Genomic DNA, 25,676 nt, shown 5'->3' on the forward strand with positions numbered 1-25,676 from the left:
CCTTTTGCATGCAGTTATGTTAAATGCTTACCACACACATTTTCCAACTCATCACTGCCATCACCACAGTCATTGTCATTGTCACATTTCCATCGCTCCGAGATACACTGCCCATTAAGGCATGTGAAGAAACCAGTATCACACCTGGTACCGTTATCCACAATACAGTGCTTGTTATTATTGGCTAAATACCAGCGACCTTCAGAGGGGCACTGACATTCTGCACCAGCTGGACCTGTATTTGTTTGACAGTTAAATATATATATTAAATAAATAAATAAAAGAGAGAGAGAAAAAAAAGGAAACAAATTTAACACTGATTCTCTATATAGGGTTCTATAAAATAATTTACAGCTGTGACACAAGAAAAGGCAATGAAATTCTCACAACTCCTCTAAGATCTATCTGCTTAGATAAAAGTGTGGTGACTTAGCCAGATTTTTATCTCAGTTAAGCATATGCAAATCCATGAAAACCCACAAGAGCTATTTCAGAGTTCCCTACAGGAACTGAGATCAGAACTTGGGAGTATCTTAATTTTTGTGTGTTGTTCAAATAGTTTTTGGGTGGCAGCAATATGACATCTGATGCTTTCAAGTATCAGAGCTACACCAGCTGAGGCTTGAAATCAAAACAGAGTTTTCAAAACTCCTTGCACTAGACTAACTGCTCTTCTCAAAATTAATGAAATATTTGAGTTGGTTTCAGGCAAGATAGATTTTTAAAGGCATTTAAGATGCTAAAAGTAAAAGCGGGCACTGAATGAGTTTTTCAAAGTCAAGGATATTAACTTCCCAAAACCCACATCATATTAATCAGGTCTGGAACTAGTATGCTTTATGGGGCACGCTGCCATTCTGGTTCCTTGACCACTTAGACCCATGAACTGTTGTAGCACTTCAACTCTCTCCGTACACATGCACAACAAGATACAAGATGGGATACACGCATCATTCAGGTCTCCCCTTAGTATGCAGTTGATGATACAGAATGTATTTCTGGAGTCTGACACTCAAAAGGACATCTGCCTCACAATTAGTTTGTGCTACCTTCTCAGTAATTGTCCAACATTTAAAATGAGGCAGTAGAAATGTTTCTTTTGGAAATTAATCATTAGGGAAAGACTTCATAATACAATTTGATAAAGAAATACAGACCATAAAGATTTTTTACAGATTTGATAGAAAACATCTGTTCAGCATACAGTGTATCAGTATGTATTCTTAAGTTCATCATATGCTGCAGAGCTCACTTCATGTCTCATCCAAGAGGAAGTTAGAAATCAAAACCCAAGAAAAGAGTGTTTTGGTTTAAATTAGAGAAACCCATTATTGTTATTTGTGAGAATTCTTGGACAAAACCCTCAAGTGTAGGTAAAATATTATGACCTTGAATGGCAATAATTTTGATTGCATTTATAAAAAAAATAAATATTAAACATTTAAGAACACTAAGAAGTATTTAACTGTCCCCATGCAACTAAAACCGTTATACTATGAACTCTAATACAGGCAACCCTAATAGCTTACAATTATCAAGCATAACAGCTTACCTGGTGCACAGATGTGACTGCAGCCACCATTGAACTGGTTGCAAGGATTGGTACACTGTTGCTGCTTACTTTTTGCCCAGACATGAATATCCATTGGTCTTTGTGGAAGATTGGTGATCATTACAATCTGATCTGAACCATCATACTTATTAGCTCGGTAAATGCTTCGTGTGCTCCAGTCTGTCCAATAGATGTGCTGATCAAACAGCGTCACTGCAAACGGGTGCAGAGCAGTGCTAACAATCACCTCACGATTTGTACCACTTAGGGTGCATCGCTCAATCTTCTGCCTAAAATAACAAAGAAATGTTTACATCCTAAAAGAAAGAAGCCTTTTAACTTACATATAAAGCCATGTCCTAATTAGTCTTGCAACTAGTATCCACCATGTCAATAACGTGCAGCAATATGTAGGGTGCTGTTATGAGTTAATAATTACAAGTTTTCCAATCTTTGGCTTCAATAGTGATATAGAGCTGCAGCTCTGTAATACTGACACAGTAACATACTGGAAGTAATTTGGCTGACGATTGAAATGTTTAAACAATTATGCTAGAGAGAGCTAAAATGAATGTAAAACTTCATGAGAGAATAAACTTTTGTAATAGGTATGATGTTAATGACAGGAGAAAGCTAGTAGTCCCATGAAACAGGACATATCATTTCAGCATTATCCTCTGCAGATCCAAATTTACACGATCAGGAAATACAATCATGCATTTTCTACTATTTCTTACTCAAGGAGATAAGAGGGAAAGGCAGTTCTAATATATAATAACAATCACAAATGTAAGATCTAATAGCCACAAATATATAGTGTATGGCAAGCATTTTTTCATAGGCCATCTTCCAGTTCTGATTCTACCGTAGGAACAGTGTTTGCAATCAGAAACAAAATTCCAACAAACAAGACTTCAGGAAGCCCCAGAAAATCAAGGTTTAACTCCAAGTTCTGCTGCATATAAACCATTCTTCACTCACACAGACAGCACTACTGACCCACTACCACCTTATCACCTCCCACCCTTAATGACCATTTCAGCAAAGGTTGGTGGGGAAGCAGAAGGCATGCTGAGGCCAGGAGATCCAATACCCACTGTTCATGCAAGGACGTGATTTCTAAACATTGTTTATAAAATAAATGTTACAGGTTTCTTTTACCACACAGATTTCTGTCGGGGAAAGGCAGACCATTTAAGAATAAACCTTGTGAGAACAGAAATTGAAGGATGTTCAAAAGTTATTTGCAATGAGGATAATAAAAGAAGGATTAACAAGTAATAGATGGGGTTATTCAAAGGAAGAGAAAGAGCTTGACAGGAAAACAAAATAATATAATAAATGCTGAAAATTATGTTATCAATACATACAGGTTTGCATCAGCCCAGTATAGCTGCTGTTCTTCATAGTCCAGGGTAAGCCCATTTGGCCATACCAAACTGGTGTTCACAATAGGTGTTCTGAAGTTTCCTCCAAGTGTAGCCCGTTCTATCTTTGCATTTGAACTCCAGTCAGTCCAGTACATATATCTGTAAATAACATGATTGCAAGGTTATGTTTTCAACAAATAAAGCTCACAAAACTCTTATCTATTCCAGGGTATTTCCACCCTGGTGTCTCTCAGTGAAGTGTGCAGTGAAAATCTGGTAGAAAACAACTGGCTCTATTTTGGCCCACATCAACAAGGGAATCCTCTAGCAGGGATCACTAGGCTCCACTGGAGTGAACTTCAGATAAGTTTTTCCAGCTCCTATGGGAATCCAGTAAGGTAATTAATCTCTACCTTATCTGTCTTCATTTGAAATACAGTATAATACAGCAATGCCTCCAGCCTCTCAGGGAATGTTTTGATACTGAAACAAGAATTCTTTTGAGACACTTGGGAAACACAACAGAAAAAGGGGAAGATCATATAAAACTCTGAAGATTTCTTGACAGCACCACCTGATTATCATGACATGATAATCTCAAAGAAATGTTGGTTTCAACAAACGCCCTTTGCTTTTCTGCCTTACACAGCAAATGGAGGATGGTCAGTTGCTTGACAAACACCTGCTTTGAACACCATTCTCATTTACTCCCAGTGCCTGGCTCCCACCCACACTAATTGGAACCTCATGTAATATGCATTCATAAATATTTCAAAAATCTCAGAAGAAAATTCAAACCTTTGAGCCCGAGATGAGCTTAGAAAACTTATTAGATCTAGGAAGGTTATGTGCAGCTGGAACTTAGGACTCAGAACAGGAAGTATCTGTCAGTCTTTGTTGAAGTCTAAACTGTCATTTCACCTGCAGTCAAAATACAGCACACAGAGCTCAAGACATACCCTCTGCAGGGATCCAATACAATGGCTCTTGGGCGTGGAACCCGGGCAATCACTGTGCGGTTAGAGCCATCCAGAGCCATTGAGCTGATGGTCTGATTGAGGTAGTCACTGTAGTAAACTCTGTTGTTGATCCAGTCAAAGGCTATGCCATCTGGAGTCCCCAGGTCTTAGACACATGCAAGCAAACACACACAACCACAAGTTCAGTACAGTTTCCTGAGATACTGCAATACTCTTTACAGACTACAATGTTGCAACACCAATGCCACTGGTACCAATGCCAATTCATACACCTAATAACGTGAAGGACTAATGCTTAGTATTCCAGTAATCCTGTGTGTGCAATAGTGTTATGAAGGCCTTTTCCTTGCACAGGCCTAAGTTCTGGTTGCTATTCATCACGTAGCAGGAATAATTCCTCACTCCATAATATTAGTTTTCTCTATATAATTTAATTTATTACATAGTTTTCATAAATATATATATATGTATTAATTTTTAAGTAGTTGTATGTTACCATTTCATTGTGTCCGAGATGAAATAACAATCTCAGAAGAGGAAAAAACTGATGAGAACAGTCAAGAGGAGCATTTCATCAAATGTCTGAACTAGACCGTGCTTTTGTCAAGACAGGTTGGACCAGATAATCCTTGAAGTCCCTTCCAACCTGGAATTCTATGATTCTAAATAGTCTACCTTAACCATTAGCATAAAAATACATACTGAGCTACTGCTAGGCACTACAGTCAATTTTTCTTTTCAATATCCAATTACTTTGTAACACATTTCAGTGCACTTACCAGATGCAACTACTGTTGGAGAGCCAGTTCCTGAGAAAACGCTAACATAACTGATTCTTCCTGTCCCTGAAGCATAACTTTGTGTAAAATATATTCGGTTGTTTATGCTGTCAAAATCGAGGGCCACTGCAGTTCTCAAAACATTGATTGTGCGGAAGGGAGGGCTGTGATCTTCAGGGTCTAGGTGGATACTTCTGAGGGCATTCTCAAGAGTAAAAATCAGGTAATCATCAGTTGAAATGAAACACCTCCTGCCATCACTGCCTAGTGTTCCAAAGGCACAACCACATTTGGGTGCCTGCATGTCAGGCAGGGCAAAACACAGATGAGAACAGCCTCCGTTGTTGTCCAAACAAGGATTGTTGTTGACATCAAGGGGTGAACGTGACTGGAAATGACTGTTGTAAATGGTAACATCCCTTAGCCAATTGATGTTGTCTCGTATTACTGTTGGCTGATCAGTATTGCCTGGCTCCTTGCTGGCTTGGAAGACTTTTTTCAGGTTCCGATCCACCCAGATGATAGAATTTCCAAAGACAGTGATGCCGTAGGGAGTTGGATAGCGACTGCCGTAACGCACAATTTCAACATCACCACCACCAGGCTGAATTCTTGCAATCATATCTAAGGAATCATCTACCCAGTAAATGTAGCCATTGCTGTGATCTATGGCCAACCCACGAGGTGTGACGATGCCTTCAGACACAAGAGCTGTTCTGTTGGTGCAGTCAAGAAACGCACGTTCGATCTTCGGATTTTGTCCATAATCTGCCCAGAACAGATACCTGTTTTTCGGGTCGACTACTATGTGCCTTGGCATATCTATGTTAGTTTTAAGAATAACACGGCGATAAGTTGTGTTTAAACGCAGAACTTCTATAAAAGTCTCTGTCAGGAATGCATTTGTGAAGTAAAGATTTCCTGTATTGAAAGAAGGGGGGGGAAACGAACCAACCAACAAAAAAAAACACAAAATAAAACCAAACAACAACAAAAAAAAAAAATCAAAACAACAACAACACAAAACAACAACAACAACAACAAAAATCACCATCAACACCTGAGATACGTGATCTGATAAAACTCTAAACTATAACATTAATATCCACAAACAGCCTAGTAGCTGGAAGTATAAGGTGCTTGCCTACAATCTGAGGAATTAGAAGACAACCATCTAAGACTTTGTCTTGTTCTTCCATCCTCTCATCATTTTACCTTTTACAATGCACAGCTTCAAAATCCATGTTATGGCACAGCACTATATACAGTAACTAAATTATGTATATACAGTAGGTGATGATTCTAAAACTCAACCCAATGAGCCTACCAATCAACACAATGTTTGCAAAGCATACATATATATACATATAAAATAAATGTATTAATGGCAACAGTCATCTACTTAGAGTTGATGAACACAAAGTTGAATTAATTTCTAGTAGGTTTAAATACGAACAGGAAGTGCACATGGGAAAATTAAAGTTCAAAAAGCAAGTATTCCTGCTTTCTTTACATTTCGTTATAATTGTTGTCATTGGTTTAACTGCTGATCATGAGCTAAACAGTGACATTTACAGAATTTGCCCGCAACAGACTGAGGGTAGATGAAAGGTCCTTCTTTCTTATCAACATCATCAGAAAACTTTTGTGCACTCTTCATTGATACATTTTCCACTATGGAAGTGCAGTGGTATACCAAATAACAGCTACTTATGAATGCACAGATTAAAAAAGAGACCTACGACAAATATCAGAAACCATCATGACATAAAAGGTTCTATACATCTACTCTGATAAGCTTCTGTTTATACATACATTTAAACATAAGAGCCATTCTTACTTCCTCTTGCTATAAAATCAGCCCATAGGCACACAGGTTGGAACCATGGGACTTGCATTCAATATATTTCCATTAGGATCCACCAATGCTAGTCTAAAAATTGTACAATCCCTAAAGAATAACACTCTCCTAAATTCAGCCAAGCTTACCTGCTACCCAATCAATTGCGATGCCACGGATCCCATTTTGTCCTATTCCATTTGTAACAACATTTCTAAAATAAGAACCATCAGGTTTAATTTTGCGAATTGCATTCCGAGAAGAAATTGTACTACTGAAGTCACACCAGTAAATGAAACCAGAAGGCATGTGAACATCCACGTGAAGAGCATTTCGTCCTGAAACATTTTTTAAAAGTAATAATTATACCTTATATAAAATAACTTAATTAAAACATGTACTATGCAAAAAACAAAAGCCAAAATATTCAGCATGACAAGATTTTTACCTGCTACCATATTCACATACCTCTTCCTGCCAGTGGTACCATGGCTTCAGAGTGATCAGATGTTTCTAAACTAAACCCTTTAATTGCAGAAAGCATAGAAACAACCACAAATGAACTATATGGGGAACAGGTTCTGTTATCAGGATTTAGCTGAAAGCCAGTAGCACAGGCACAGGAGAATAATCCACCAGGTAAGGGCAGGCAAAGTTGCTGGCAAACTCCAATATTATTACTGCAGCCATTTGAGGAACCAGCAGAATCTGTGAAAGACACACATGGCAAGCCATAAAAATCTGTATCATCACAAACCCCCACAGACTTAAAACCGAATTAAAATACTTGTATAGTACTAACAGTCAGCTGACAAAAAAAAAAATCTTAAACACTGTACACTTTAGCACATAAGCATTACCAATGGATTTGCTGGTTTCCCTTAATCTAAGATCAACGTAGCCAAGAATCAAAAAAAATGGATATGTAAATTTGAAGCCAAAGTAGCAACATTTGTTTCTTAGCCTATACGATACAGATAACACTTTAATAAAATAAAATGCCAATAGATACATTAACTGAATTGTAAAACATCTCTTTACCAAAACCAGGTAAATGTTTCTGACATTTTTCCTGAAAGCCTTATCAAACCATTTGCTTTGAAAAAGCATGCATTCTGTCTCCAAGGAAATTTAAGTTTTTCACAAATTGGATATATTGAAATATCTCTTTAGCAAATACTCACTGTCTCTGTAATACACACGTAGGCACTTAAGTCCTGGGACATTATCTCTCAGTATTACTTTGTTTGCTCCAGTGGACTTGTCAACTCGTTCAATAACTTCATAATCTCGATCAGTATAGTACAGAAAGGTACCATACACAGCAATTCCCCACGGATGAGAGAGATGAACCACCAGAGTCACACGATTTGTACCATCCACATTGCCTTTCTCAATCTAAGAAATCAGTTTAAGGCTTAATATTACATTTTGTGTAAGATAAATGTCACAGTACAAAATTAAAATGCAACATATGCTACTAACATCTCTTCCTACATTAAAGCTTTATGTACAAGGTAGGAAGGAAAGGATCAGCAAGATGCCATTAATGATTTTTTTTTTCATTCAAATTAATCATTTAATGGTAACTAATAACAACAGTCATTCTGATTTTGCTCAGTCCTGCAACTGCCAGTCACATGAGTAAACTAAAGTAACTGAACTAGTCATGCAAATGACAGATGAAGGGATAGACAGACAGGTAAAGAAGAAATTATTAAGAAAAAAAATCTCTTACCACTCCTGTGCTTGTGACAGCCCAGTACAACCTTTGCTCCTTAATGTCAACAGCAATGAACTCTACATGGTCAAGGTTGCCAGTGAAGAGGGTTTGTATGCCTGATCCATCCATGTTTGCACTGGCAATCTTTGCTGGGACTCCGCTGTCAGTTCCCTGGTCTGTCCAGTACAGCTTCCTGTAACACACGTTATTACCATATCTGTTATTCAAAGCTGGTAACAGAGATCAATGGACCAGAGTCACTTGAGCATATGCTTAAATCCATCTTCCTCAGCCAAATACTTCAGCACATGCTGAACAGAGATCACTTTGGATCAGACCAGAATCAAAAAGTGACCTTGTTTGAAAAAAGAGAAAATGCTTGCTCTCTTGAAAAAGAGAAACGCCCATTTCTCTTCAAAAAGAAAACAATGCCTGTCAAATCATTTTTAGAAATCCATATGCTCCCCTGGATCACCCACAATACTATCAGCAGATAAATTCAGTAGAGTATTTGGACTTTAACAAGAAAGCTGGAAAACAGTAAGTCCATTTCACAGATGGCTGCAACAACTCAGCAGTGATGTTTTGTTCCAATTTGTGATTAAAACTACAAGCTCAAAAAATCTTTATTAAACAGAATTCCATTATCTGGATCTGGGGAATATGTGCATTGTTCTGGACTCAGTTACTGAAAAACACACATGGCAGCCACACTCCCAACTAGGACAAGTAGTCAGGCATCAATTTATCTGAAAGCCTGCCAAGTCACCAGCAGAACTGTCTCATTACTAATATGGTCCTACAGAATACTGTGATTTTGGGGAGAAAAAAAAGCATCATACTGCAATTTTGAGTACTCTGTTGGAAAAAAAGCAAATTACTGCTCTTTTTGGAGGAGAACACTAACATTTTGTTTAGTGCTATGATACTTAAAATATGACATTCTTCCTCTGTAGCTGTCTTTCTTCTACCTATTGCCTCAAGGCAAATAGAATAAGATATTTATAATATCTTGTAAAGAAAAACTTTTTAAGTCTCTTTTTTCTGGGTTCACGTTTTTCTGAGATTTTTTCACCTTCATAATATTCTAAGATCCTTTTTTGATTAAAAAAATTAACATATAAGTATATGGTAAAATAAGGAGAATGAATATTTACAGAACAATTTATGAAGCCACGTGATTATTTTCTAGGGCTTAAAAAGAGTAAATAAAACCAGGTCAAATCCAGGATGGAAGCTGAAGAACCTAAAAATTAATAAAAATGTGGAGAATATATTCATGTGCAAAAGCAACAGCAATTTTGGAAATTTACCCTCTTGCTGGATCCACTGCCAAACCAATCGGTGTGCCAGCTCCCACAGAGGTGCCATCATTGGTAATCAGTGTTTTCCTATACATCACATCACCATGCAGCTTCAGGACCTATGCAAACATTGAACTTATCAGAGCATTTAATACAGAACTTATGACAGGTTTTCAAATTAAAGGAATTAAGCCTAAATCCACAGGAAGCTGAAAATGCAGAAGACTCTCAAACACAATGAAGAAAAAGCACGTTGCTCTGTACTCTTACGACCTCCCTTCTCCAACATGAACCTCTTGAATAAGCTCCTTGCAGCTCAGAACCTGCGTGTATTAGCAAGTAAGCATCATAGGTACAAAAATAGTTAATCTTTCAGCTTCCACAATATCTTGAAAGTATTACAGGCTGAGCATGTTGATGAGATGTTGTTTTAGAAAGTAGTCCACTTCATTTGTTTAAATCTGCTGCCTTTTAATTTAATAGTATGTATTTCTATTCTGGGACATGGACATTAATGACTAGGCTTATTTAAAGTCATTACTATATTATATATTGCTTATCCTCGGTTTCCCTACACTAAATGACAAGTTTATCCTTCACATAATATCAGACTGCTAGTTTCCAGAAAGCTACATAATATGATACCAAAGCATTTGGGAGTGGATTTACTGCATTTGATGACAATGTATCTTTACTTTCAGAGGCACTGCATTGGGATCATTGATTTGTAGTGATAATAGCAGCAATAGTAAATCTGATCAGAGAGACTGTGTCAAACACAAGAAGCCTAATGACTTGAAGTGGAAAAAACAAAGAGGAAAAAAAAAATCTATGCACACATACATTCCCAGAATATACTGATCTCTATCTCTTTGACTACAGTCAAGTTTAGGCTTATTTCTTGAAGTTTGTAAAGTATTTTTCTATGGACTGTTTGCATTTTGAAAGAAATCTAATTTCAGATACAAAAAAATACATTACTAAATTCAACCTGTATACATAGTAGTGAGAAATCTAGGCTCTTACTTTCCAGTAAAAAATTACCTCTATTGACTGTGTCACTGGGTTACTGTAATACAGGTTTGCAGATATCCAGTCCAATGCCAGACCAATAGGAGCACCAATTACAGCTGCTGGAGCAAAAACTGTCCTGTTGGTTCCATCTGACCTCACCCTGTGAATTTCACCCTTGAAAGAAAAAAAAAAAATTAAAAACTAAATTGAAAAAAATTCAAAAGAAGAAAACACTTTTATTCCAACTACATGAGTACTTTATATTACAATCTTTACTAAGCAAAGTGAAAATCCAATAATGATAGATGTATTTGCATATGTTCAATGCATAAACACGGTAAAAAATATTTTAAATAATAATTAACCAGTGTAAAAAGACATTACTTTTCACCAACCAAAATGTCATTGACAGAAATAAAATTACTGTATTATATAAGATTGAACTGTATATATTTAAACTATAGACAGTCACAACTCTAATTTGTATGTCATTATCAGAAGATTTTACCAGGATACCTCAGTTAACCACCTTGAATATTATGAAATCTAGTAAAGGAAAATGGTGTTTTCTCCATGCATAAATATTCAAGAAACAATTTTTTAATAAGCTGTCATATAAAAAAAATCAAGAATCCTTGTGACCTTCTTCATAAGGGAAACCTCTGAAATAACTTATCACTTGCAGTGCCTGTGATATCAGCTACAGTGTGTGATGTTAAAGCACGATATAAACAAGAACCAGAGACAAAACCCAGATAAAGGCCTGAAACGGTTACTATAGCTGCCTTCCTCAGTGTTCTTCAGGTTATGTCAGTTTTACAGGAGTTCTGCAGAGGTCTTGCATATTATCATGTAAATTTTTCACAACTAGTATTAAAGCAGAATTGAAATACCAGCAGCTATTGCATATTATCAAGCCTTTTGAAGAGGTCAGCAGCGTCTGGGGAGTTGTGAGCAAGGGCTGAAATAATCTTCTTTCCCCTCACTAATTATTTCCTCCTTCACTGACACAGACATGCTGCACCTGTCCAGGGAAGATCTCACTCCATGGTGCAGACTTCCAGACAAGGTAGCACTGGGATCCACAACCCTGGTTCTTCACTGAGGTAATCCCTGCAGTAGATCTGTCCTGTCCTGGCACTTAGCTGGAAGAACAGAGGGGCTCTACCAATGCAAAGGGACAGAACACGCAGCACACCATTAGACCTTGAACTTTGCATTGGTTGAAGACCAAAGCTGTGTAGCTAGCACCAGCCCAGTTATGAATGGAGGAGTTAGAAGCAGAGATAAAGCAGGCCCAGGCAGTAAAAAATGGAGAAGAGGTTGCAGTTGTCATCTCTGAGCAGAGCAAAGGTAGAATTTGCTTTAGAAAAAGCACCCAGTGATCATTTGGTCCATGCATATTCTTAATTGCTTTGTTAGCATGATATCAGTATACTTTCCAAAATACCTCAGGGCAGAATTAAAAATCAACAGATTAGATGGCAAAAACCTGAACAAAAACTCCAGGTCAAATTCAACACTTGCTTAAATAGTTAGAATTTCTTAGACACCATTACAGTGCTGCTTGCTGAACCCCAACAATGCAGTGCTATTTGCAAGTTAACCTACCCTTGAATCTACAGAAAAGAGTAGCAAAGTAGGATAACTGTCGATACTGTATAAATCCTACTTTGAGAGCCTGATAGACATTTCATATTTATAACAGTGTATATAGTATGATAGGCTTTTCAAAGACAGTTTGCTTATTATTGACATTTACAATTAATATCCTATGGAACAAACAGCTGAAGTTAAAAACACCTGGGAAATGTTTCTAAAGTAGAATAGAGAGGACTCTGATATTTATCTCTGTTCCCTGAGTTTGCTTCAGACAGGGAGAACAAGCTGATAGATGTTTCACTTGAGCTCTAACTACAGCTTCAACTGTTGTGTCAATGCTGGCAATAAAATTACAGGTACAAACTATGCAAGCGTAGACAAACACACAGGAGGCAAAACAGGGTGATAAGGAAGAGGCTGTGTTGTAATGGACAAGGACTATAATTTAAACAGTAGGCAAATACTCTTCTGTCATTAGAAAGCAGAGAAACACCTTTTTTCAGAGAGCAAGCCATGACTGACAAAGGTGTCTCAGCTCTGCTTGGGAGCCACAGCAGCCTGAGACCTGCAGGTCCGGGGTACAGACTAAGGGCACAGCCCCTCGTCTTGCAGTTGTCAGGCTGGAGATCAAGACCTAACTGAAATACAGGACTTACTCAGCCTGCAGAGGTGCCTGGCATTTCACTTTCCAGCTCTGTTAACGTATGTATCAGCCCATGACCTACAGAACTCTTCAATCTTTTGTAAATGTCAGCTATATCTGCTGGCTGAGATCTGTGAAGAACATATTTTCAGACTGCAGAGAGGATCAAACAGATTCCGAAGTGCTTATCTAGTTCCTTCCTTGGGCAAAGATTTGCTTGCACAGGTCTATTTAAAATAACAAGAACTAAACATTCTAATATTAAAAGAATAAATAAATCCTGATTTCATAATGAGTGACACAGAAAAGGCGATAAAAGGAGGGATATTGAAACTTAATTTTACTTTGAATTTTGGGAAACAGGTTGAGGGGAAAAAAAAGGTAAATCTTGTGTAGATGAAAGGTAATAAGTTAGTGTGAATCATCTCTGTAAAACATAACTACAAAAGAGTTCTCTACCATTATGCTTCTCCAGGACCTCAGAACCACTTTTTTTGAAAAAAGAATAGCTTGTTAGTTTCCAAGAGTGAACATACATTGCTGAATCCATAGTTTCCTACCACATCCATCTCCCAGACTGCCACAGATTATTTTTTAAGTGCCCATCCTGCAAAAAATTTGGATTCTTTTGTGGCAAGTTAGCCTTAGGGAATACATGTTGTTTCCTAGTTCAGAACAAGCTTTAAAAACACTCTAGTCAAACAATTATAAACAAATATTAAAAATTAGTTCAAACTATTTTTAGATCTGTAAGCCTACTTATGTTCTACCTTGTGACTTTGCAACCATTTTCTATTTTGAGAAAAAGAAGCCTCTCTACTATGTTACTTCATTAAGTGCTAAATCTAGATGCATGTATTTTCATTCTAATTTCAGTGGCATTGTGTCCAGTTATTGCTCCCATATAGAAGTGTTCTGGCTGTGTTTGCAGAATTAAGTTCTAAATCAAGAGAGAGGTGAACAAGTGGACTACAGCAAGGGGGAGCTGAGAGTAGGGTTATGTCGGTGCTTTCCGATTGTGGGAAACACTGATATTTCAGATGTAACTGGCTGAGCCAGAAATAGCATTAATAAAATATTTCAGGCGAAAAAGATGAAAACTAATTTACAAAAGAGATGAAGCTTCTTTATTTTACCCTACAGGGGAAAAAAAACCTCCCAAAAAACCCTTTCCTTCTTTTCATTTATATGAAACATATAAACATGTTGTCATATGTCATATATATGTTGTCAACATGTCATATATGAAACATTTATATGAACATTCTTACCTGCAATGCTAATGTATTTCAGTCAAGAAAATTTATTTTAAAATAAAAAGCCATATCTTAATTTTAACACAAATACTAACTTACTGGATTTTCAACCCAATAAATCATCTGTTCAGAGTCATCGAAGTCAACATCAACACCATTTTGAACTCCTGCTATTGGAACCATAGCGTCATTTGTCTTCTCCTCAGGGTTCAGAGAAATTCCATAAATTATATTATCTCTTACAGCAATAAGAAAAGGGTGTTCAACTGTAAAAACACAGAATGTAATTCAGAGTTGTCTATTATCAAGAAAATGGCATTATTATATGCTTAACTGTTGCCAGTGATATGACTCCTTGTTGGCCAAGGGAAGAAATACACTCACACAGCTGCTCTGAGCAGCTTTTGCAAGTCTCTGAGAACGGGAACCAGTGGGACAAAGCTCTGAGGGCTCTCCCAGATACGCCCAAGATGGATTCTAATGCCTACTAAGCAGGACTCACGGCAAGGTACAATGTCACAGCAGCAATTGCTGATCTTTATTATCAAATATAACTGCAGTTAAGTGTTTTCATTTTTCAAGCTCTGACAGTGTAGACATATTCTCTTACAGTATACTTGCTTTTAGGTAAACTTGTAACCTTTTGCTTGAATCTTTCTTACTTACCACTTGACCAGGAACTGGGCTGCTGCTACAGAAATTAGCAGTAGCCCATTTCCTATTTTAGAACAGAACAAAGACCTTTTTCTGGTTTGGTTTTTTGTTTTGATTTTCTTCACCAGCTTCTTAATACATTTATATAAATTTTACATTGAAAATTGAAAAAAACAAAAAATCACAGTATCACTGCAAGTCTTAAAAATTATTCTCCATACTCCTCTCTGGCAGCTGAAACTATTTGTCAAATTTGACATAAACCTAGATACCACTTATATCAGCACCAAACCCCCATTTTCACGAATAACTGCCTGAAGACATATATAGCTAGCTCTGACTGTGAAATTCTTGGACTTCTTTTTTTTTTTTCCTAACACATGGCATGCCAGTGCTCTTCCATAACAGAGTGACTGGTGATTGCTTCCTTTAACACCAATGCAGATGTATATAGTCCAATTATTCTTCATATAATGGAAAATAGAGCAAATTTGCTAAGCAATACAAATATAAAATCTGTGTATCTTCATCATATAGACATTAATATAACTTCTGTAATTTTTAAACTTATTACAGGTTTACATGACAAATTATAATCCTAGAAAATTCATGTGTTGTTATATTAAACAAATAAATTTACTGTATTAATACAAGATCTTTATATACACAAATCCCTTGCTTTGTTTCCAGCCAGATTGCTACATTACCATCTTTAATATCAACCTGAAATGCAGTTTGAAGTAAAATAAGTGCAACGGCAATCTTATTATATTCATTTTCTTCATCTTCTGTAAAGATGGTGCAATCCAAGAATCAATGTGGTACAAAGTTAGTAGTATTTAATATGTGAACTAAGTAGGCAGAGAGAAGAAACATCATTGGTTTGTAGGGACACTGGGCAACCTAATGCATGCAGCTCAGTTTAATTTTTCTGCTGAAAGTTTGTGCTGGCCTATTAAACAATGACAGCAAGGATAAGGATCATAGAAAATATTAGATTAGTATCAAGCAGGAAAACAATGTGGATAGTTTTAAAAGAAAAGGATCTTTTGACTGACAGATTGTTAGCTCATCTCAAAGATAATTTCTACTTAAATTTCAGTGATTTGAAGCTTCTTTATTAGGGAGGCACCAAAGCACCCTTTATATCAGTACAACTGACGGAAAAATTAATGAATGCCTCATCTGACAAAATTAATCTGGTCAAATTCCTGGTCACGAACTCCCTGCCAATAATCTGAATGTTTGTGACAAAGGTTAGCTCTGTTACAGCCTCATCACTTGTAGCATCTGTAATTTTAAGCTGTGTTTCCAGATCTCCTGTATTTGGCATACCAATTTTTTACACTCGGCAGGGAAAAATCTCAAGCTGTAAAATTTTGATCTGAATTCCAAAATGCATTATTTCAGACAGGTGAAGACAGTGATAAGAAATAGGGAGAGCATCTCTCCTGATTAGAGGAAACCAAAATATCGTGACTTACTCCTTAGCAAACTACAGGCTGAGAAAGAATGTAATAATCAATTCAAACACATACAACAGAACATATACCCAGGGTGAAGAAGAACTACTGACTGCATAAAAAATGGGTATAACTGGGGAAAGGTATTTTTTTTTCAACTCTCATTATTGCCATCCTACCTCTCATGCAGTTCCTGTTATCAGGAGAAAGCGTCCATCCTGAAGGACAAGCACAGGAAAAAAAAAGTGGTCCTGATGAAGAAAGCAAGCAGAGGTGACTGCACGGGGATGATGCACAAGAATTGATACCTGAAAAAAGAAAGTATTGGCAACTGTAACAGTATGACTGACTGGAAAGAATATTCAGTGATTTCTACTGATAATACAACACTAAATGAGTTTTGCCATTTCCTTAAAATTAAAAGAAGCACAAGCAATTCAATACACTCATAACAGGATATAATTTTTCTGATTTGGAAGATTACCTAACAGAAAGAAAAGAGAAAAAGAAAAAAATATTATTTAGTCTCCCAGCTGCGAAAGATCCTCAGAGGGGATCTTGAAAGAAATGAAGAGGTTTATTTATTATTATTTCTTTTAAAAAAAATAATGCAAAAGAGTTTTCAGAGAAGGTTAGTTATGGCAATCTTGTCCAAAAGAATTATTATTATCAACATACAAGGAGCAGTCTGCTATGCCACAGAAACAAATTTTTAAAACTAAAATGCTTTCCAAAAATGCTCTAGTTTTCTTTTAAAAATATTCAAAGCAAAGTGGCACAGACTCTTTCCCTATTAGTCTTTTGGGCTAGTCATTATGCTTACATGCTGCCTGGGTTATTTTCCCTAAACACCAGGCTGGACAAGCTGAAATTACTTTCAGTTGCAAATCAACAGTATAAATTATTTGCTTGTTTTAACCCAACTCCTGTGCTGACAAGACTGATTACAGAAGTGCTAATTAATTTATTATTATTAATTTATTATTAATAATTTATGGCTTCTTTTTGTAATTGCCAAAGTTGTTTTCCTGAACTTACTGTTAGGTTGCTTTACAGGATGGACTGCCACAAGTCCCAAAGGCTGGTGAATGTTATAAATCATAACTGTCTGGTTTCCTCCATGCCATTTATTGGCCCGAATTACTCGATTAGTATAGCGGTCACTCCAGTACACAAAATCTTCAAAGATAGTTAGAGCATGTGGATGCTGCAATATCTAAAAGGCAAGGATGTTCACCAATTTAGAGATTTGCATATGTAAAGCTTGCAATGAAGTAACAACAGAACATAATGTTTTAAATTAAGGAAAAAAAATAGCTGTGTCTCAAAAGATATTTTCCAGCAAAATAATCTATTGCCTGAAATCAAGACATTAGTTTTGAGGGAAATACATATTTTTTTAAATGAAAACACTACACAGTCCTTGTGAGTGTGTATAGCACATATATAGCAAGGGGAATTAACAGAGCAGTCAAATTGTAGGGCAGAAAACAGAGAAATAACAGATCAAGACCCAATTGTAAATTTTCAATGGCACAATAAAAAATGTCCATCGAGAGCTATGGGGCTGTCAAGACCTTGCATCTCTAATAAGCTCCCCTATAATTTACCAGAGGGTTGAAGGTGGCTTATCTAAATTTCAGAAAACTAGGAGTGGGGCAAACAAAATTGCAACAGCTCCTATTTTACCAGAATTGTCTCTCTAGCCAAAAGTTAAAGCCCTGAGTTTCAATTATTGAAGACATACATGTGGTTATTTATACCATCTTATATGTATCAGCTGAAGATCTGAACTATTGTCCTGGTACAGGGACAGTGCTATAAGCTGCCAGCAGCACATCTTTGGGAGGTAGCCTATAAAAGGAATAGTCTTCATTAAGTGCCTGGCATGCAGCAATGCCTGAAAGCACAAAACCCTTCACTGCTTTCAAGAATCACAGCAATCATCACTCACAGAAGGTGGACAGAGAAAGCTCTTCCAGGATTTTGCACTGCATTTAAACTGAGGGAGGGGAGATTTAAGTTAGATATTAGGAATAAATTCTTCACTATAAGGGCAGTGAAGAACTGGAATGGGTTGCCCAGGGAGGTTACTGATGCCCCAGCCCTGGAGGTTTTTAAGGCCAGGTTGGACGAGGTTTTGTGCAACCTGGTCTAGTGGCAGGGTTCCCTGCTTGTGGCAGGGGGGTTGGAACTTGATGATCTTTACGGTCCCTTCCAACCTTAATGATTCTATGATTTGCCTATAGCAAACGCACCAGATAGTAGCAGCACTGTCAGGTGTTTCCTTTAGTTCTCATGCATGCAGACAGAAAAAATGAAAATTATCTGAAGGTTTAAGTCTACGCTCAGCTCCAGGTTCTGCTTAAGATGTCCTGAAAGACTGTGAAGAGGATACGCCATTTTTCTTTTTCTAGCTGTAGTAAGCAGCTAAAATACTTCATAATACAGAGAAAATTAGGACACCTGCTCTCTGGAACTGTTTAAGGCCAGGTTGGATGGGGCTTTGAACAACATGTTTTAGTGGAAGGTGTCCATGCCCATGCAAGGGGGGTGGAAGTAGATGATCCTTAAGGTCCCTTCCAAACTAAACCATTCCATGATTCTGTGAAAACTGCTTCACTCAAGTATTTCAATGAAAAATACATCTAGGTCTATGACAGTGCAAAAACATTTTTTTAATGACTATCAGTGAGGACATGGGAAAACAATACTTTCTTTTTAATGTCTTACCAGATCACTTGCAACCACCTGTCGTCTGTTGTTTCCATTATAATCACAAAAATCTATATAATCAAGGTAAGCATCAGCAAAATAGAGAAGTTTGTTTGGGTAATCAATGGAGAGTCCATTGGGCCAGTAGACTTTGTTGTTAATAATCACTGTTCGCATTCTGCCATCCATGCTGGCTTTTTCAATTCGAGGGTTTTGGCCCCAGTCAGTCCAGAACATTACATGAGCACTGAAAAAGAAAACTTTTGGTTACCAACCTGAAAAAATCACTAGCTCCCTATTAAGAAACATTATACAAAGACTCATTAGCCAAAAAACAGAAACAACCTCTTTAAGAAAACTCTTACACAATGATACTGAATTTATTAATTTCAACAATATGCTTAAGATAATACCATAATTTCTATTGTAAAAATTATTTTAATACTTGTACTGCTGTTTTCATTTGCCAATAATAGAAGCTACTGTTATCACTTTTCTTCATCGTTGATTCTATCTGATTCTCCAGTTGCTAAATAATTTTATATGGGTTTGTACTTTTACAGGCTTGAATTGATAATGTTAACAGCCCTATAACTGAAGAGCCTCACATGGCTGGTAGTAAAGAGAGTTCAAGGCATTGAAGAGCTCAAAAATCAGTAAAAGTTTGCACATGAACAGTTCAAATCATAACATTTTATTTACTCTATGCCACAAATCACTACTGTATTACTGTAAATATTAAATCAACTCTACAAACACACTTTGAAAAACTTTTCTCTTCTACTTGTCATGCACAATTATAATACAATATGGGCATATCTCCAATTGGAATGTTGTAACATCATAAAATATGCATCTTTTCAAAATAAAGCATAAAAAAATTCTTACTCAATTCTGGGATCTAACACTAGTCCCCTTGGGTTTGTTATATTTTCACTAATCAGCACAGTCCTGTGGCTCCCATCCATTTTAGAGACTTCAATTGTTTCCAGAACAAAGTCTGTCCAATAAAGATTGCGACCTACCCAATCTACTGCTATACTTTCAGTCACAGTGACACCACTGTCAAACACCTGTTTAGTAACAGAAAAAATGAAAAAAAAAAAAAAAAAAAAAAAGAGAGAGAGAGAGAGAGAGAACAAACTAGTTGATATTAAATTTTTACAGATATGGAAAACTTGGAACCAAATCTCCAGCATTTTCTAGGTTTCTTATGAAGAATAAGTCATAATGTACACACATTCAAAGCACTGACAAAGCATACACCCAAACACCTACTAACTCCAGTGGGTCTATCGAAGAAAGAAACATCTACTAATAGGAAAATCAACTTACGGCCTGATGTTAAAGAAGGGCTTCTTGAAAGTATTACGTTTTTGTTCTTGAAAAGTTATATGAGATGTTCGCTTGGTATCTACTAAGTTGTTTCATTTTGTCTACATTATAGCTCTTCTTACTATGCTGGGATTTCCCTCTTCCCCTTTGTTAACTGGAGATACAGTGTCTTCATTTTCTCTCCACAACAAAGAGACAAGAATAACTCAGCAAAACTTACTATTTTTCGGTCAGTCCCATTTTGATAAGCACTCCAAATTTTATCCTGTGTTGTATCAGACCAAAAGATGCGATCTGTGATTGAATCAAAATCAATAGCCACAATATTACTGCCATCCCGCACCAGAGAATAAATACTGTGTGACTGAGCGGTGATGTTGTCCACAACGATTTGGTTACGACTTGCCACCAGCAAAAGAAGATTCCCAGACTCTATCAAAGGGGAAAAAAAAAAAAAAAATCAATAATTTAACAGTAATTCCAGAAGAAAAAGAAACACTGAGCAATCTGACACTGCTTTATAGCATCAAAGCTACTGTATCTAGATATACATATTGTAAGAACATACTCCAATCAATTCTCAGTCTAGTATTTTACCATATCCAGTTTGTCCATCCTGACTTTTGGATCTACCTTGACTCTTCTCTACTTTTTCTTCATAATTACTCTTCCTACTACACTCCCCTTCCAGTCTCATATCTGGACCTTAGATCCTCTTCCCCACTGTCCAACCAGTTTGCTGCTGACATCCAGCCCTCTCCCCTCCATAAGTCACTCTCAGCTCCTGATTTCTAGTCCTGATTCAAACCCTCAAGTTCTTGGTACCACCAGTACTGTTCCCCACCTGCCTCTTCTTCCTTTTCAGCCAGCCTGCTCTTTGTTTTCCCCTTTAGACTGCATGGAGACCAGGGTGGAGAATAAAAAGGTTACAGGAAATCCATAGGCAGCTGTCGTTAGATTGCCCCTTAGCTGACAGTTTTAATACTGAAGGTCATTTGCCATGAACAACTTTAGGTGGATGTTTACTTCAGGATTTTTGCATCAATGTTGCTCACCTGCTGCTTTACAAGTTTTCTCATTGGTTTCTAGGATGTATCCTTCATCACAGTAACACCTGAAAGACCCTCTCTCATTGTAACAATGCTGACTACAAAAACCCGGAGGGTCACATTCATTAATATCTTCACAGGTCTTGGAGTCATTTGCAAGCTGGTAACCAAAAGGACAAGTACACTGAGCTCCAAAGGGTCCTTGAATACATTCATGAGTGCAGCCAGCATTATTGTCAGAACAGCTCTCTTGATCTGAAAAGGGGTTCAGGAAAGAAATATACAAATAAATAACAAAAGCTGATTATGCCAAATTTAATAGTTTGCAATTGCATTACTAGCCTAAAGCTGCTGCTAAAACATGAATGCACAATCATCAGTTAGGCAATGCGAGACTGGACTGAGGCCCTTATGCAAAATATAACAGACATCATGCACATAACAGCAGATAACAGCGTATTATGTACTACTGAATACCATTAAATGAAGGCTAAGAATTTATAACCAATTTTTCAAAACTAGCTATAAACACACAAAATTTTACTATATTACTCCAAACCTAAAACTGTATTAATAAGCAATAATTTAAAATCACTTATAATCATACCTGGCTGGGGTTCATCTGAGAATGTGCATTGATTAAAGGATGAGGAAGGAAGGAAAGAAAGATAAAGGTTATGCTTAAATCAATTCATAATCAACATAAATAAAACATCTGGCTACACATGAGTTTTTAGATTTTTTCATGATTTTGGAAGCTGGAAATGTAAAAGAAAATATTGAGGACTGAATCACATTTCATCTGAACTTAAAGCATACTATGCCTTAGTGAATGTGTTCAGACAACAAAGCTCATTCCCATAATGATATATAAAAGCATAAATTGAAGTCAGTGGAAATCAGATTTGAATTCAAAGCACAAGATTGGACACAGCTAATTAATTCACCAGTCACCACTGTCTCTTTTCACTGCAAGCAAGTCCCACTTAGTAATCTGAGCTCTAATTTCAGTGTGCTTATAAATTCTGCTAAAAGCCATAGCACATAGTAGACTATACTAGATGCTTGAACAGTAACTTACTGCACAATGGGGATTCATCAGCTCCATTAGGACAATCAGCAGAATTATCACATACTTTACTCAGATTCACACAGACACTGTGACCTGGACATTGCCACTGCCAGCTGGGGCACCGGAAGGGTTGAGTAGGACAATCTCTCTCATCGCTCATATCCCTGCAGTCATTGTCACCATCACAGATCCATGCTCGATAGACACAGTTGCCATTATCACAGCGGAAAAGAGATGGAGGACAGGTCCTGGCAGGACATCTATGATGTTCATCTGAGCCATCTGCACAGTCAAGATGGCCATCACATTCCCAGTTAGCAGGAACACAATTGCCATCTGATTGACACTGGAATTCATTCTGGTGGCACATCCCTGGTGGCCTTGTAGCTAAAACAGTGACATTCAACAGTTCAGAAGCTGTTTCAATTTCATCCTTATGTTCATATTATCTGTTGCGTAAGCACTAACAATACTCTTAAGAACTGTGTTGCTTTTAAATCAGGCCACCGAATCACAGTCAGTCAATCTACATGACATTTCAGAATCTAACAGTTTTAACTCCTACTTTATAATTTGGTGAACAAGGTAATTTAACTATTGTTATATGAAGACAGGCTAAGAAAATTGGGGCTGTTCAGCCTAGAGAAGAGAAGGCTCCGGAGAGACCTTATAGCACCTTCCAGTACTTAAACGGCCCTACAGGAAAGCTGGGGAGAGGCTTTTCATCAGAGAAGATAGTGATAGGACATGGGGTAATGGTTTTAAACTGAGAGAGGGGAGATTTAGGTTAGATATTAGGAAGAAATTCTTCACTATAAGGGCAGTGAAGAACTGGAATGGGTTGCCCAGGGAGGTTGCTGATGCCCCAGCCCTGGAGGTTTTTAAGGCCAGGTTGGACGAGGTTTTGTGCAACCTGGTCTAGTGGCAGGATTCCCTGCTTGTGGCAGGGGGGTTGTAAAACTTTATGATCTTTACGGTCCCTTCCAACCTTAATGATTTGGGCAAGCATACATGCCCAAAGCAATAGGAAATTACTTGCCGAAACAAGTTTTCACTGCCCATTGCAAACTTTTAACTAATCCAAATGAAAAAAAAAAAAAATTAGTCAAGGAAAAGTTTCAAAATAACTCTCATGGATACAAGATTTTCATTTTTCTAGATTAACAGACTTTTTAATTTTACTTGAAACTCTGAGACTGAAATGCCAAGTAAAACAAAACATTAGAGCCAAAAAGAATGCAAACTTGACTTTGCCAGAAAAATCTACTCAGAAGCTGGAACTTACTGCATTTTAAAATTCTGCTCAGAAAAACTATTTATAGACAAGTTTCCTTAAAAAGAATTTTGATGTTTTAAGGACAGTAGTGACAATTATTTGATACAGCAGACAAAGGAAATTTTCAGAAGCATCACACAGTAATTGAAGCCTTTCTTTCAGCATCAAGATACTTACGGCAATTAGTCTCATCTGAGTGATCGTTACAGTCAAAAACACCATCACACTGGTAGTAAGTGCTGATACACTGATCTCCACTTAGACATTTAAACTCTGTGGCACTGCAATTATATACTAAAAATAAAAAAAAATATGGATGTTGTTTATGTATTTTGTAGAGCCAGACTAGACCCGATTACTCTACAGATGCCCAAGTCAGATGTGATATCCAGAGTGACCTTGGAATATACAGAAAACAAAGGAAACAAATTTCAGCCCTCTGCAACCAGCCTTGAGATTAAAGGTCTTACTAAAATGCTAAAGCAAGCATCATAAAGAGGGTTAAATTTATGGATAGGTTTATTCTGCATTCTGCTATCTTGGAGCTGGTAATATGAGGCCACCAAAGATCCTTCAGGGGGCAAAAGTTAGGAAATAATAAAGAGGTGTTCAACAAACAAAGTTATACTTACTACAGTCACGTTCATCAGCACCATCTATACAGTCTTTGTCTCCATCACAGACATAGTATGGGTCAATACAGCGATGATCTGGACACTGAAATTGCCTGGGCTCACAAGTACCTGTGAAAGCTGTTAAGAGTAACAAAAAAACACAGATGTGTTTCTTTTCTCTTTTCTGAAATTAGCATAATGCTGAGATAGTAGAAAGACACTAACTTGCAGCATGTAACGCAAGAACTAGTAATCATATAAATTACAAGCACTATTTTATTTGTATCAGGTAATTTTTTAGTCATATGTAGGCTTGGACTCTCACAAAAAAAACAGAAGATGCCACTCAGTGGTAAATAACGCTAAAGAAAGGATATGGAAAAACTACTTACTTTCTTTTGCAAAGACTTCCAGACCAGATTAGCTGACTACACCACTCGTCATTACTGGGATCACTCATGAAATAAGTGCTTAGAATATTTAAGCTTTAGCTGCTTTTTCCAGTGTGTGGCATTATGCAGCACTATGACTACAGCTATCACAGTTGCCCTTTTTTATCTTTTTAAATTATTTTTCTACATTCTACTTGGCTCTGGTATTTCAAATTAGATGAGTTTTCCACAGCTTATGGACAGTGAAATATTAACGTAACTTAGATGTTAGTTCTTTCTTCCTAACTTCATTTATCATCCTCACACCAACAGACATCTCTATGCAGACATACACAGTTGTTTAAAAAACAATAGTTGTGATACTCACTGCAGTTTTTTTCATCTGACCCATCACCACAGTCATTATCTGTATCACATATCCAGATCCTAGGAATACATCTATTATTATCACAGGTGAACAGGGTTACAGGGCATGAAGTGGGTCCTTGTGTAGGACAATGCAATTCATCACTGCCATCAAAACAGTCATTATGTTTATCGCAACGCCAGCGACCTGGAATACACTGTCCACTGGCACAGGTAAAAGCTGATGAAGCACAAGTATTGTCTACGTAAAAAAAAAAAGAGGACAACACTTTTATAAAGATCTCCAAAACTTGGCTTCCCTGCCAGAGTATTCAATGCATTTAGTACACTTACAGAATGTCTAAAATATGCATCATATTCTATGATGCACATTGCTTAAAATGAAAACATCTGTCATGCCAATAGCTGCAGAAGCAAGCAGAAAACTTACAAGCTCTTTTAAACTGCAAGAACCAGTAAAAAACTAAACTGCTAAGCACTTAAAAACAATCTAAAGAACAAGAAAAATAACTTTTTCAAGACAAAATTTGCTTCATACTTTTCCCTCTCCCCAAAAGACATTCCAGTTATTTTAGAATGGCCCACAAATAAGAATATCTTATACCTTAGTCATACCAGTTAATCCTATGCATTAGGAAGCACGTTTCATTACTATGTCCTATTTTCTTCGCCTTAAT

The 25,676-nt window shown here is 37.0% G+C and overlaps 1 protein-coding gene across 1 annotated transcript in view; it reads right to left on the reverse strand.

The window, feature by feature from the left end:
• Window positions 1–25,676, reverse strand: part of LRP2 (LDL receptor related protein 2) — a 113,437-nt gene that overhangs the window by 40,206 nt on the left and 47,555 nt on the right. The window contains exons 22-43 of the mRNA XM_051623712.1: window positions 25,001–25,240; window positions 24,260–24,379; window positions 23,805–23,921; window positions 22,361–22,738; window positions 21,286–21,534; window positions 20,451–20,662; window positions 19,784–19,968; window positions 18,914–19,142; window positions 17,219–17,396; window positions 16,360–16,488; window positions 14,163–14,329; window positions 10,593–10,736; window positions 9,558–9,667; window positions 8,260–8,437; window positions 7,706–7,919; window positions 6,990–7,229; window positions 6,671–6,859; window positions 4,682–5,602; window positions 3,882–4,047; window positions 2,923–3,081; window positions 1,553–1,842; window positions 32–235 (exon numbers count right to left, since the gene is read on the reverse strand). Coding sequence (XP_051479672.1) covers window positions 32–235; window positions 1,553–1,842; window positions 2,923–3,081; window positions 3,882–4,047; window positions 4,682–5,602; window positions 6,671–6,859; window positions 6,990–7,229; window positions 7,706–7,919; window positions 8,260–8,437; window positions 9,558–9,667; window positions 10,593–10,736; window positions 14,163–14,329; window positions 16,360–16,488; window positions 17,219–17,396; window positions 18,914–19,142; window positions 19,784–19,968; window positions 20,451–20,662; window positions 21,286–21,534; window positions 22,361–22,738; window positions 23,805–23,921; window positions 24,260–24,379; window positions 25,001–25,240 — 5,019 coding nt within the window. The remainder of the gene's footprint in view (window positions 1–31; window positions 236–1,552; window positions 1,843–2,922; window positions 3,082–3,881; window positions 4,048–4,681; window positions 5,603–6,670; window positions 6,860–6,989; window positions 7,230–7,705; window positions 7,920–8,259; window positions 8,438–9,557; window positions 9,668–10,592; window positions 10,737–14,162; window positions 14,330–16,359; window positions 16,489–17,218; window positions 17,397–18,913; window positions 19,143–19,783; window positions 19,969–20,450; window positions 20,663–21,285; window positions 21,535–22,360; window positions 22,739–23,804; window positions 23,922–24,259; window positions 24,380–25,000; window positions 25,241–25,676) is intronic.

The sequence above is a fragment of the Apus apus genome, chromosome 6, assembly GCF_020740795.1.
Source record: "Apus apus isolate bApuApu2 chromosome 6, bApuApu2.pri.cur, whole genome shotgun sequence".
NCBI lineage: Eukaryota > Metazoa > Chordata > Aves > Apodiformes > Apodidae > Apus > Apus apus.